We start from the raw sequence: 14,926 nt of genomic DNA, 5'->3' as shown, positions 1-14,926 counted from the left end.
TGATGAAGCTCACATGACTGAGTATGAACTCTGTGGCAAAGATGCATTAGAGCACAAGCTACAGGAGGAGGATGTAAGGCAGTGTGCGATATTGATATACCCAGAGTGGTTGTATGGATCGGTTTTCTTGTCCTCTGCAGATAAGAACACCCTGGTATCAGAGGGTGTTCTCAACATTGTGGCGTGTAAAGATGGCCGCCAGCTGCTCACCATCTCCAAAGTCTCCAAGAAGGATGCAGGCTTGTATGAATGCAACGCTACCAATGCGCTGGGCACTGCCACCAGTTCCTGCACCCTGGCTGTAGCAAGTAAGGATAGAAGAAGAGTCTCCTGAGGTTCCCCAACACCCCAACCAAACATCTATGAGCCTGTTGCGGCAATATATCTCATGTAGCAATGGAAGAGAAATATGATTCAGTGTGCATTGACAACCAAATCTATCAAATTCACCTATTCTGAAACAGCTCTCCCTTGACATTCACACTCATCTTAATTCTGAAATGCAGTTCTCCAACCAAATAATGTTTACAAAAATGCATGTATTATAGGAATATATGCATAAAAATGAAGATATTTGTGTAAATACGTGTACCTTAGTTAAAAAAAATGCATGCAGAAATTTATCAGGAGAGATTTGTACTAAAGTGATGGTACATGAGGTTCTTTTTAAAAAAAATCCACAAATTCCTGCAAAATGTGGAGAATTGAATTTAAGACTGGGGGAAAAATAGAAACTGTGAGAAATGAAATCGACAGATCCTTCCATTCCATATCTCATAGGTTACTATCTCATGCTTTTCCATTCATTTCTCTTTTCTCAAACCTGTTCCTAACAGAGATTCCTGGGAGACCAGGCACCCCAGAAATCCCCCAGAAGTACAGGAACACAGTCCTGGTGCTATGGAGGCCAGCAGATACTCAGGCACCCTGCACGTACACGCTGGAACGGAAGATGGATGGTATGAACTGGTGGGATGTGGAAAATATTGCCAGCTGCTTTCTGCCCTTTCCTTTGCAGAGGCTCTAGTTGTCACATGCATTCCCCTGGTTCTTTGTGGACCTTCTGGGGCTCCATATCCACCACCTCCATGTTCACATGTGCAAAAATTTTTATTCTTCTAATAAGGCTACAGTGCAACTTGCAGTAATCTTCTCATTACTACTCCTTTAGTTGCCTGCCCATTCCCAAACAGCTGGTGGTACATCAATACCAAAAAGTCTCCCTTCCCCATCCTCTTGCATTATATGCAGTTCAGTTACAGATTCAGCCCAAATCTGAGGACAAGATGCAGAGTTCATCACCTTTCTGTAGAGATGGGTGTTTTCAAGACTAGATTCAATCTTCATGCAAGGCACAACCTCTTCCAGTGAGCCCCCCCATCCCCGAGCCAATATCCAGCCACTGTCACACATGTTTTGGTAACATGATCCAGATTAGCAGATATGGTGCACACCCTACATGAAGCTGATTCCAGAAAAGGTTCAGAAATTTCAGCTGGTGCAGAATTCAGTAGCTAGGATGGTGCTTATCAGAGCATATGACTTCAATATTGTACATTGGCTAACTGTTCCCAATTCAAAATCCTGGTTATGACTACAAAGCCCCAAAAGAGTTTGGGACCAAGCTATTTACAGTCCTGTCTCATTTGCATTCTTCCCCATGCTTTGTGGAGCTCCCTTCCCTTTAAGGTCTAATCAACCCTCTCTTTACCTCTTTTTTTCTTGCACTGCGTTTTCATTTTGATTTTTTCCCCGCATTCTGTGGTTTTATTTTTTAGTTTCTGGTTTTCAGCATTGATTTTGTTTGGTCTTTAATGTGTTATATTTACTGCATATAGCTTTAATTCATGTATTTCTTCCCCCGCCCCAGGAGAGCATGAGTGGAAGTTGGTCAGTTCAGGCATCGCTGACTGCTACTTCAACGTGACAGATCTCCCCGTTGCGAGCATGGTCAAGTTTCGTGTTGCCTGTGCCAACAAGGCCGGACAAGGCCCCTACAGCAACCCCTCAGGGAAGGTCTTCATTGAGGGTGCAGGTGAGGACGAGGGAGGTGCTCTTAGTCCTGACAGTCTGAACCAACCAATAGGTTGCCGTGGCTGTGTACACACCATACATTGAAAATACATTCCCACCACTACCAGGAATCCTAAGAGCTGTTGTTTACCCCTCCAGGACCTTTAACAAATTACAGTTCCCAGGATTCTTGAGGGAGAATTTGCTTCAGATATATGGTATGCTTCAAAAACTGAATGGTGTGTATGCAGCCATTGTGCTTGCAAGTACTCCACAAGCCATATCCTAAATTCTGGCTGCAAGCCCACCTCATGGTATCAAGGTGCAGCTGCCCTCAGTAGGGAGGATTTCTTTTATTGAGCTGGCTCTGCCATAGTTGGGATTCCCACTGTTTGGTAGCTGAGAGGGGTTCCCTCTATAGATTTGGTAGCTGAGAGGGGTTCCCTCTATAGATTTGGTAGCTGAGAGGGGTTCCCTCTATAGATTTGGTAGCTGAGAGGGGTTCCCTCTATAGATTTGGTAGCTGAGAGGGGTTCCCTCTATAGATTTGGTGGCTGAGAGGGGTTCCCTCTATGGATTTTCCCTTGCCTTCTGAAAAGAGGCAGGCCCTCCACTTTTGAGCCTAAATCAGCCTCTTCTCCTCTCCCAGAACCCAAGGCTGCCTTCTCAGCTCTCACTGCCAAAAAGAGTACAACTGCCGTGGAGAAAGCCGCTTTCACCAGATCCACCCAGACCCTCACTGACCAGTCTCCCCAATCCGTGCGCAGAAATACAGGTCCCCTGCCGTCCTCCCCTCCCAGGAAGCACAAGGGGGCAGTGCCGGCACAAGGGGGGAAGGCTCCTGCTGCCCCCAAAGTGACTCAACCTGAGGAAAAGCCTCTGGCCACGGTGAAGGCCAAGCTCCCGATTGCGGCCCTGGTTCCATCCTCCAAGGAGGCCTCGTCTTCCGAACCTCCAGCTGTTGCACCATCCACCTCTCCAGAGCCAGACTCGAAGCCTTCCAGAACAGCATCTTCTCTCAGCACCCACAGTGCCTCAGTGCCCACCAGGGTCTCGCCTGCTGTGGCATCCTCCCCTGGCTCTTCCGTCTCCAAGTTTTCGCCCATCTCTCCTGCCTTACCAACCCCCGCTGCAGACTCACCAGTGACCGTCTCCCCGAAAGCTGTTCCCTACATGGCCACCTCTTTCATCTCCATCCCACCAAGGGAGCCCAGCACGACGGAAGGTGCACACAGCCAGCCAGTTACCCCCAGCCCAGAAGAGGGGCCTTCTCACACTCGCTTTCTGAGCCGCAGCACTACCCCTGGGAGTGGGGCTCAGGGCAGGCTCACTTCAACTTCCAAGGACGAGTCGTCGTTGCGCCAAGGGGTCCCTCAAAAACCCTACACCTTTTTGGATGAGAAAGCAAGGTAAGAGATCTTTCATAGGGACATAGGAAGCTGACAGCCCGGTGCAGGAAGTGGTCATACTGGTCCACTATTTTCTAGCTGTTGGTGCTCCAGGTTCAAAGGAGAAAACCTTGTTCCCTGCCCTGCACCTGGATATGTCAGGGTCTGAACCTGAGACCTTCTCCTAGATAGCGTGCAAAGCAGCACAGAATGATGCCTCCCTCTAGTCCATTTCTGGACCAGGAATTTCTCAGCACTGGGTGCAGCAACCGACCTTCTCTGATCCTGGATGTAACCAAGGCCTCTCATGTTGTGGCCATAGCATTAGCAGCCTCCCTTGCCCCCGTCCACTGCCTCCAATGTATCTTTCAGAGATTTAGACCCCACGCCAAAAGCCCTCCTTCTCCTCTGTGCCCAAGCAATGCTAAACCCCCTTCCATTCCATTATGGTACATTTCAGTCATGTACTTGACTCTCTGACTCTCATCTCCACAGGCCCAATCACACAACCATGTTTATTGCATGAAAATGGCAAGAATCATATGGCAGCGGTTTCATTTCAACTAAGCCGACGGAGATTAAACTTGTCACACAAATTCAAGAGGTCTTTCTACGCATTATGCAGTTTAAAGTAGTAGACCAAAGTGGTAGAATTCTGGATTGCGCTACTTCATACTGCTGTGCCTGGGAAACACATTTCTTTGAATGTTCCCTCCAGTGCTTTTAAAAAACCTTATATGTACTAAACTAGCTTGTCAGAAACATTTAGTTATAAACCCTCTTCTTAATGTGCTTGCTTACTACATGCAATGAACTTGTTACAAGATGGAGCATTCAAAAATGTGACCCCTTCGCAGCTGTGATCTGGAGTGGTACTGTCCAAAACTGTACTATCACACTCTTATAGTCTCACTCTGTAAAGCAGATGGGGAACCTCCAGCCCACAAGTGCATCTTGGCCCACTCTGTCTCAGCCAATCCTGGGTGATTTAACTATATGAAAACTGTTGTCATATCCATTGAACTCTGTGGTTGCATGTGCAATGCTGTGTAACAGAAGCTATGTACACTGTGCCTTAGCTTTTGTTAGGCAGGCCTAGCAAGCGTCCAGACATGCACTTAGCATGCTCCATGTATATATGTGCAGGGGCCGGTTTGGAGTGATTCGGGAATGTAAGGAGAATGCCACGGGCAAGCGATTCATGGCCAAGATTGTGCCCTATGAAACGGAAGGCAAGCAGAGCGTCCTGCAGGAATACGAGATCCTAAAGGGCCTACACCACGATCGCATCATGACTCTGCACGAGGCCTACATCACCCCCCGCTATCTGGTGCTGATAGCTGAACACTGCCCTGGGAAGGAGATCCTCTACCACTTTGTTGACAGGTTTGTTGCGGGGTAGGTTGGGAGGCAGGAGGGGGTTAGGGGTGGGACTCCAGGATGTTAAGAGGAGAAGCTCTGTGTCTGAGAGGGCCAAGCATTGGGCCACAGAGGGGTTTGGCTAATTAGCAAGGTAACAGAGAGTTGCAAACATAAAAACCAGGATGAGACAGTAGTGTTGGTCTAGTCACACGCAATGGGGGCATGAATCAGTTTGTGGGCCTGAATCAGTTTTAGTTGACCAGAAAATCCATGGCAGAGGTGTTAACTGGACCTATTCACAACAGGGCAATTGAAGAGGGCAAACTGTGCCACTGAGTCAGAATAGTAGAGCTGAAGGGAAATAAAAGTAACACAGTGCAGATACCTCCACTCGACCCAAACATTTGAACCTATTCCTTGTCATCTTCTGCTTTATAATCTGGAACAGCAAGAGGCAAGTAAATTATGCTATGCTTTAAGACACTGCAGGACACCTTTAGTAAAATACATCTAGATGGTTCAAGGAAGGGCCTGGCTTGAATGAAGAGTACTTAGTGACTGAGGACCATATTATACACATTATAGTTAGTGACTGAGGACTACATTATACAGAGGAATTTTTTTCTGCAATCTTACTTCTGTGAATATGTAAAAGATAAATGGATATAAACCTTTCCTGCGCTTTGATGTTCATGAGATTGACATGAGCGGATTCCTGTGAATGTGCAACTTGATGGGCTTACAGTCATTAGTTGTTAACCCTTGCCTCTCCTATTCCTCTTGTGGCTGAAATGCATAGTATATGTTCCTTGAGGCAAAGACCTTTTTTGTTGTTGCTTTGCATAAGAAAAGGGGTGAGGGATTCATGGTCCTCCAGATGCTGTTGAATTCTGCCTCTCATCAGCACAGCCAATGGCTGAGTTGGTGAGAGTTGGGAGTCCCAAAAACATCAAGAGGGCCACTGATTCCCCACCCCTGCTACAAAGCACCATGTCAATTGATGGCACTGCCAACATGATCATATACTGGCAGCAACTTCAGATCTCTGAGTGCCAGTCCTCATGTAGCCAAAACAGTGCCACCCATGAACAAAAGGCTCAGGGAAGCCCCAAGGTTTGCAAAAGTACAAAACATTTGTGGGGGTGGGGAGACCTAACAGCCCAATAAGAACTGAACGTGCTCAGTGGGCATAGAATGCAGACTGATGGGTAGAAATGGAATGCAGTATCCTGACAGGAGATACTGTAATTTGTCATGTCCCACATGTATAAATAATAGTATACTAATTAGTAGTATATCATGATGATAATAATGATAATAACAAATTATTATTATTATGTCATTGGATCATAAGTGGCTTTCTGTTGTGCAACTGATACTCCTTGCAACACTTTTAAGTGGAATTTCTTTTTTCAGATGAGTCTGTATAGAGCACAGGTTTCCAGAGCCTCTTATTTTAATTTTAATGCATTTGGCAGCCAAAATGTCTATGTCTCTGTCCTGGATCTAGCACTGTTCAATATTATGATTAATGACTTCAGTAAAACATTAGATTTTGCTGATGATACAGAACCAGAGTGGGTGGGGGAAGGAATTGCAAAATGTTTAGGCTATGATTCAAATCAGAAAGATCACAATCAGTTGGAGCACTGGGTGGGCTGGGGGTAAAACAACCAAACCTAACAAATGGATGAAAGACAGGACAGAAAACCCCAAGTGGACACAAGACAACTAGAGGTAACTGCTGCCTATTTCCCTAAAGGGTTGAGGGGCTGCCTTGCCCCTATGTTTCAGACTCCATGTGATTCTTCAAACCCTCCTGTGGTTCCAGCAAGCTGATAGCCCTCTCCTTCTCCATGAATTTGTCTCATCCTCTTTTCAAGCCATCCAGCTTGGTGGCCTTCACTGCCTCCTGTGAGAGCAAGCACCATAGCTTGGCTGGTGCTGCATGAAGAAGTACTTGGTTTTGTCTGTCCTGAATGTTCCAACATTCAGCTTCAGCAGATGTTGACGGTCTCTACCATTATAAGAAAAGGAATATGGTGGTGGTATTTAGTTACGAAAAGTGGAATCTACAGCAACATGTTGCAGTGTGGAGTGCTTCTGTTCAGTCAGCCCCTCGTGCCTTTGTTCCATTTTCCATTCCACCCATTTCTCTGATGTTCCTCCAGCCGTCAAAATTCCATGGCTGCTAAGTCTGCTTAATCCTCACTGGGCTGTCCTTTGGGGCACCCTGTCCTGTCCCTGTCCTCCTTCCTGTGTGGGAGCAGTGCTATTTTGATTGCACGTGCAAAGCTTAAGCAGCAGGAACAAAGGAAATTGCAAAGTAATGTAGAACAGAAACAGGGTGGTGGTGAAGTGACTGAAAGTAAAAATGAAAGTAAGAAAATAACATATTGATCAGCCCTTGATCATTTAATGTCCCCCGTTGTCACACAGCAACACACAAGGATGAGGTTGGGGGGGGGTTAAAAATTTAACTTCTGACCACTGTCAGCAAAAAAACATCATAGGTGGGCCTTGAATGGGGTTGTACAGACAGGGGAAAGTTTTAAAAGAAAAGATCAGTTCAACAAATGCATGAAACCAAAACAAAAATAGATGTATAAGCTGTTTTAAAAAATAGAAAATATAATCATGGGTTTTCACTGTGTATAACATAAAGTCACCAGTGTGCTTATTTAGGAGTAATGGTACCATATTGTTGTTTAATTGCAGCAGTACCAGTACAAGTGCAAGGGAAGGGTTCTTGTGTCTTTCGCTCTATCCTCTCGGTGACATGCTTTACTCTACAGGTTCCGTTACTCAGAGGATGATGTGGTGGGGTACGTAACACAAATCCTCCAAGGACTAGAATATCTGCATGGACGGCGCATCATTCATCTCGACCTGAAGCCTGATAACATCATTGTCAGCCCCACAAACACATTAAAAATTATTGACTTCGGCAGTGCCCAGACCTACAACCCACTGGTGTTGCGCCAGCTGGGGCGTCGTGTTGGCACACTGGAGTACATGGGTGAGTATCTTTATGGAGTTGGCATACCAGAAGATTGGGTAGGGGAGGATGTGCATGAGATTTTGTGGGCAAGGCAAACTGCTTGTGGAGTAAGTATGCCATGGAATGAATATACGTGGTACCTATAGGCTGAGCTACACATGTGGCTAATGGGTTGGAGTTGCATACTATTTAATTGACAAAGGGACTAGCACCAAAGAGTGGAGATGGCAGAAATGGGGGAATTCCTCCCTCCCCAGAATGTTAAGTTCTTGGTTTCGTAGGCTACTCTTTTGTAGGACTCACACTAGGAGATGAGGACAGAACTTTAAATCATAGAGTTGGAAGGAACCCTAAGTATTATCTGGTCCAACCTCCTGCAATGCAGGAATATGTAGCTCTCCCATACAGGAATCGAACCTGCAACCTTGGTATTATCAGCACCATGCTCTAGGCAACTGAGCTTTCCCCAGATATTTTACTGCTAGGGTTGTGTGTGTGTGTGTGTGTGTGTGTGTGTGTGAGAGAGAGAGAGAGAGAGAGAGAGAGAGAGAGAGAGAGAGATTTGCTGCTCCAGGCTTAGAGCTGTTTACTTAACACAGTTTTGTTCACCTCCCAGGCTAGACCACAGATGATTCACTTGCTTCTTAGCCATAGAGTGGCAGAGGATCAATCAGCTTAATCCAGTGGGTCTCACTAGCACAACAAACAGAAGCCCCTCTGGGCTCATTATGGCAATTTATTTATTTTTGTATAAGATTTATTGCCCACCATTCACCACAAGGACCCAGGAAAGCTTATAAAAATATAATCATACAATTATAAAAGTAAGTAAGGCAGTTTATTAAAAAAACACAAGTAAAACCAGCAGTGAGGTGGCATGGAGGGGCAGAGACACCTACCTGACTTTCTGGCATGTGATCCACTGCTGTTTACCAGGAGAGAAAAGGGGGATGGGAGGGACACTGGCGTGGTGCAAACACACCAACTCCCAAATTTGCAGCCAGCTCACCTATCCAAATAAGCAGTAGTGACTGACCTATCAGGAGGTCAGGTAAACACTTCCCCCCACTCCACTGTCCACCCCTGAGTAAAAGAGTTCCAAATAAAAGCAGCACAGTATAGGTTAAACAAAAAAACCTTTAACTGTCGAAGGCCAGGGTAAAGTGGTGCAGCTTCTGTGCAGGGAAAGAGATGATCCTTCACTGTTTCCTTTGCAGCTCCAGAAATGGTGAAGGGGGATCCCATTGGTTCGGCAGCTGACATCTGGGGCTTGGGAGTCCTCATATACATCATGTAAGTATGGCTGAAGAGGGCGAATGTGGGAATCTGACAAGCAGGGGAGAAGAGGTGGAATTAGAAATGGATGTCCAGAGCCTTCTTTTCTGACTCACCTGACCAGATTCACTTAAAGGACAGGATTATCCTAGACTCCTGCCTGCACCATAAAAACTTCTCCATAAGAACTTCAGATCGGTACCTCTGTTCCCCGTGGAGGTGCTGTTCCTCCCTTGAAGCTGGGAGTGCTGGTTTGACGGACGAGTGATATTGTGCATGTGTGTGCCCTGAACTTTTATCTTCTATTTTGCTTGTCAGGCTCAGCGGACGCTCCCCATTCTTTGAGACGGATCCCTTGGAAGTAGAGAGCAGGATCCTGGCAGGGCGTTATGATGCCTTCAAGTTGTACCCCAACGTCTCCCAGAGTGCTGCACTCTTCATCCGCAAGGTTCTCTCTGCCCATCCATGGTGAGTGAAAGAAGGGTGAAAGGCCTTGGAGGCAACGCCATGGGATGGGTGGCGAGGAAAAGTTGCCTTCGTAAAGAGCAGTGGAACAGACAGACCTAGAATCTGGGGGAGCGTCAAGGCAAGACTCAGATTACGGAGGTTTCTCTCTCTGGTGGCATTTGAGCCATGGGAATGGTGCTACAGCCATAGCCCCTGTGTCAAAAAAGCAGGTACTGCTTAGTCTTGGATTAGTCTGGAGTTCAGAAATAAAGTCCTGAGAGCTCAATGAGCTGCTGAGGTTGAGAAATTCCAGAGTAGATCTTTTCAGCAGTAGCAGAATGCAGTCTGAGTCCAGCATCCCTGAGATCACCATCACCCTTGATGTTTAAAGTGTTTGTACCAGGGATGGGGGACATCTGGCCCTATAAATGTCCTGACTTCAACTCCCATCAGCCCTAGCCTAAATGGCCAGTGGTCAGGGATGGTGGGAGTTGCAGTCCCTCTGGACTAACAATACTAGGACCTGTCATTCCAAACCAGAGGAAGCTAGGTAGGACTGTGCTCAGTCTCTAAAGCAAACTGACCATGCAACTCTAGGCATGTGTGCCTGGAAGTAAATTCCACTGTGCTCAACATGGCATACTCCCAGGTATGCAGGACTCCTGGTGAGTGAGAATGGGCTGTTCTAGGAGATGAGAGTCCTGAGCTATGTCCTCAGTCCCCAACTTTTCTGCTACAAAGTCTGGGTGTGGCCATGTTTGGGGAAGGACTGTTGCCCAGTGATGGAGCTCGTGCTTATGTTCTGCATGCAAAAACCAATGGCTTAAGGAAATATAGGTACAAAAGGGAGAATTCCTGGTTGTCAAGATCCAGGTTTGAGGCAAGTAAGAGAACCCCAGCAGAGATTTAAAATCACAAAACACGCAGCAAATTAAGGCATGCCAAGATAGGCTGTTAGACCTTTAAAATGTGCATCCTTTAAAGAGAGTTCCAAAGTTTCCCTCTTCCCCTAACATAGAAAAAGACCACATTTGGTATGTTAAAAATGGTTTACATATAAACTCTTCAATGGTCAGATTCATGTGCTTCAGAAAACTGCACAGGCAGTAAAACTTGGCTTCATTATAGTGGTGATGGTTCCTAAATTATTGGTATAGGTAGAAGTCAAGAGTGGCTTGTGTGAGCGATTCAGCTAAGCTGGAGCAACCAGGTTAGCCTCTTCTCAGGTGGACTGAAGGAGAACAAAGGCTTGAATGCCCAGTTCCTTCCAAAGTGAGCTAAACCTGGCAGAACAGCTTACTCTATGATCTTAACCCCTTAAGGCATTAATTAGACTTAAGCACATTGCCTATATGAGGCTGGTTAGCTCACAAAAACTCCCAGGTTCAATCACCTGAGTGTCCAGGTAGGGCTGGGAAGGGCTGCTGCTCCTGAGCTAGATGAAGCAATGGCCCAGCGCAGGATAAAGCAGCTTCCAATATGTTGTCCACAGCTCATTCCTCCAGTCATGTTCCTACTTCCTCCTTGTTCTTCTGGGTCTGGGGAGGGCTGGGGAGGGAAAAGGCAGCCTCATCCTAATATCCCTTGGCCTTGCAGGAGCCGCCCAGCTCTCAAGGACTGCTTTGCCAACCCTTGGCTCCAGGACGCCTACTTGATGAAGCTGCGTCGGCAGACCCTCACCTTCACCACCAGCCGCCTGAAAGAGTTCTTGGTGGAGCACCAGCGGCAGCGCAACGAGGTGGCCACCAAGCACAAGGTCTTACTGCGCTCCTACCATGGCGCCAGCAGCCACATGCCCTAGCCGCCTGCCCTGCCGGAGGAGCCACAGAACATTCCAGCAGGGGGCGTGATGGGCCAAGCACCCACCCAGCCAGCCAGGGTGGGACTTGTTGATATACCTCATGGATCAAGAAGAGTCGTCAGCACTGGCCGCTGTTCTTCGCTCTACCTACCAGTCCTGGAGGTAGCCTGGCCCAGAGAGAGGGAGTCTGGGGGCCGAAAATGGCAGATTGACAAGATCTGCTGCCATGGGGTTGGGTTCAGGGAGGTATGAAGCACAGTGGGCCATGAAGCCATGCTGTTCCCAGGCCAAGGTCAAGGGGGGAGGAAAAAGCCTTGACGTTTCCTTGTCTAAATAAACTCCTCCTCCCCGTGGGGATGCAAAGGGCCCTTCCTGTATTGTGCCTCAAGGGCTGCGTCTGTACCCTGCGTAGGTCAGGTGCAACCAAGTGCTCCCATTGACTTAACAGCAGATGCAAAACATGCCGGCTGCAGCCACTGAGCAATGGGGCATCTCTTCCTTACATGCCAAGCTGAGCTGGGAAGAAGACAATGAAGGATCAACCCCGAAGTATTGCAGAGAAGGCATTTCAGCAATGGAAAACTCCAATCCCCCACCTGTATAGCCAACATATGCCGCATAGGGAGTATAATGGATGTTTCTGGTCCCCAAGGCAGGGGCTGGGAGTGGAGGTGCTGATGGTACTTTCCCTGGGGTTCCTCTCCACTCACCTCTGCTTGGGTATCCAGAAGAATCCAGTCATGTGAGGCACCCACCAGTTTTTCCCTGTTTACATACCTACCATCCCACAATGCCTCTTCTTTGCTGCTGCCTTCCTTGTGTTTTTCTGACACGGATACATGCAGCCCAGTCCTACCTTAAGCTTCAGAACCAGTGCAGAAGATAGATGCCTTCTCTCCCTGCATGCCTTTCTGAATCAAGGACATGCTTCAGATACACCACCCCCTCATACATTTGCCTACATGAACCCTCCTCTTTCAGCACTCTTTTGCCATAGCCCCTTCTGGCACCTACAGATCACTTACGATGGCACAGAGACAAGCAGAGTTCCTCCAAACATAGGCACCTTCTCCTTTTGCAGTCAGGCACCCGTGACCTTACATGGCCTCTGGTGGTGGGTGGGTTGAAGAGGACAACAGGGTGGGTTCTAAGTCTTGGGGTGGGGGTTTGTTTCTCTGCTCTTGACCTGTGTAGTGTCCATAGCAAACCAGACCTGACATACCCCACTGATAAGGGTGGAGGCCATTTTGAAACTGAGAGTCTACAAGTTTTCACAGCTGCTCCTTAGGGCAATCCAGGAAGGACAAACCTGGATTTCGTATGGGTAGGGAATGAAGAGAATGTACCACTAGCGCAGAGTTGAAAGCAGACCTACCAAATGAAGCAGACCTACCTAACCACCCCCACCTTGGCTGTATGCATCCATGACCATGGTTCCCCATCTCAGTCTTTTCGCCCCATGCCCCAGTGTGTTTTGATTGTGAAGATGCTCGTTTCCCTGTGGCATGGAGCAAGCAAAGCAAACCAGGACTGCTTCCAGATGGGTGGCTTCCTAGCGCTAATAAATCATTGCTCTTCCACTGTAAGGTACAAGAGGAATTGCAGTTGAACTTTGCACACTATCAGGGATATTGCACTTTTCTGTATGTTCATCCTGCTATGTTCCATCCACACCAGTGGGTGTGACAGAGCTGCTGGGTGGGGGAGGGGGAGGAAAGATCTAATTCACCTAAGTGGCCATTTGAAGAAGAAACCTGAGTGGTTCTTTAAAAAATAAAATAAAAATCAGTTATTTATTTAGTGCTAAGCACTTCTTCATTAAAGTGTGATCGCCCATGATTGCTATGAAAGTGTTTCATGTTTGTTTTGGACCAGAAATGAAGATTGGAAGTGTATAATTAGGGGGGAAAGCACATTGCTAAAATGGAGGAGACTAGAAATATTTCCACCCTTTTATTTTTAAAATTAGTGTTATAGCACTGTAGCACTCTTTAAGAAGCATGCCAATATTCACATCCCTATCCTAATACCCCAACAAATCAATAATGTTGTTAACAATACTGACAACATTGTTTAAAAACCTATGCCCAACACAAGCGCCACAAAGGCGCTTGACACTGTCTCACTGACCCACCCCTATTGCAAACGAATGGGAAGACGGCCTGTTTTCAAAGAAGGACCTCCATGCCAGCTGAGACGCAGGACCAACTGGCTGGGAGCCAAATGGTCCAAGCAACCCCAAATACCTATATAGCTGCATGTAGGCTACTTTCTATAACCTACCCCCCCAGTCTTCAGCCCACCCCTAACTCTAACCCCACCCGCCACACTATATGTCACCACAACACACTAGGCTTGATAGACAATATAAGGTGAGAGACACAGGACAACCCAGACGGGTTGGCAGAGAACCATCCTAAAAAATAAACATACCAAATGGCTAGCTTAAAAGCAATTACACTAAATGTGAGGGGATTGGGAAACCCTCTTAAAAGAAAATGCATCACCTCGTATGTAAACACCATGAAACCACGCAATACCTTCCTACAGGAAATACACAACCCCCACCCAAAGGAAGCAAACTCCTGAGCAAATCCCACTTCAGTCATGGGTGGCACCTCGCTCAGGAAAGGCCCGTAGAATAGCCATAATCCTTAGTAGAGACCTAAATTTCCAAGTCACATCAGTGCTAAAAGACAAAAAAGGCAGATTCATTTTTGCTAAAGGGGTGCTAGATGGCAAAACTAAACTGACAATTGGCTCCATAAATGCCCCAAACACAAAACTGGAGTTCAAACAGAAAACACTAAACAAATTTCTCCTCCTCCGAAGGGGAAGCAATCCGAGGAGGTGACCTCAGCCTAAATATGAGAGGCAACTTCCTAAAAGACATCCATCCTACAACCCGCTGGGCAATCATGTCTCACTGCCAGTCACATCTTTCACTCAAAGTGAGAAGCAACCTTGCGGCCACTAAGGTTGTGGGAGTGTGTACACATCCTAAGACATGCCTTATTCCACGGTACAATTTATATTTTAATGTCTGGCGCTGAGCAGACAAGCTTCAAGCCTGCCACACAAAACACACACTTTGCATCTGATCTAGTACTTACCAGAAGCCATATTTTAAAATAAACAAGGAGTGAGGGGATATCAATCATCCGAGATGAAGCATCAGCAAAGCGCTGCTTAACCTTAACGCCCTCCTCCCCAGCATGGGCAGCAAAAGAAGCATTAACAATTCTCTCCTGAAGCACTTCAGCAGTGCTCAGCTTTGCAAGGGGCTTTTCCAAAGCCTTCCTTCTTAGCTGTTCACAAGGGAGTGGGAGTAGATAAAGAGCCCCTTCTCCTTTTCTTTGGAGAAAGGAGTGTGTGTGTGTGTGTAAATATATAAAAAACCTCAACCCTCATCCAGTTAATTAGCTCCACTCCTTTCTCTAAAGAAAAGGAGAAGTCTCTCTCTCTCTCTCTCTCTCTCTCTCTCCCTCCCTCCCTCCCTCCCTCCCTCCCTCCCTCCCTCCCTCCCAGATATTGCTGGACTACAACTCCCATCACTCCTGACCAATTGGCCTCCAGCTCCCACATCCAACAACAATATGAGGGGCGCCATTTTCCCCACCTATCCCTGACACATCTGTC

General features: G+C 47.0%; 1 protein-coding gene across 7 annotated transcripts in view; it reads left to right on the top strand.

Annotated features, from left to right (window-relative positions):
* SPEG (striated muscle enriched protein kinase) overlaps positions 1-13,087 on the top strand; it is a 110,222-nt gene extending 97,135 nt beyond the window's left edge. For all 7 annotated transcript variants that reach the window (XM_081883781.1, XM_081883782.1, XM_081883787.1 and 4 more), the window contains 9 exons: positions 141-308; positions 837-959; positions 1,871-2,035; positions 2,663-3,422; positions 4,548-4,787; positions 7,559-7,782; positions 8,982-9,057; positions 9,358-9,507; positions 11,083-13,087. In XM_081883781.1, coding sequence (XP_081739907.1) covers positions 141-308; positions 837-959; positions 1,871-2,035; positions 2,663-3,422; positions 4,548-4,787; positions 7,559-7,782; positions 8,982-9,057; positions 9,358-9,507; positions 11,083-11,287 — 2,111 coding nt within the window. In that variant the 3' untranslated portion in view covers positions 11,288-13,087. The remainder of the gene's footprint in view (positions 1-140; positions 309-836; positions 960-1,870; positions 2,036-2,662; positions 3,423-4,547; positions 4,788-7,558; positions 7,783-8,981; positions 9,058-9,357; positions 9,508-11,082) is intronic.
* Positions 13,088-14,926: the final 1,839 nt, after the last annotated feature.

This window comes from Podarcis melisellensis, assembly GCF_964234715.1.
Source record: "Podarcis melisellensis genome assembly, chromosome: 1".
Taxonomy (NCBI): domain Eukaryota; kingdom Metazoa; phylum Chordata; class Lepidosauria; order Squamata; family Lacertidae; genus Podarcis; species Podarcis melisellensis.
Note: the sequence above shows the minus strand (reverse complement) of the source record. Positions and strands in the feature narration are given on the sequence as shown.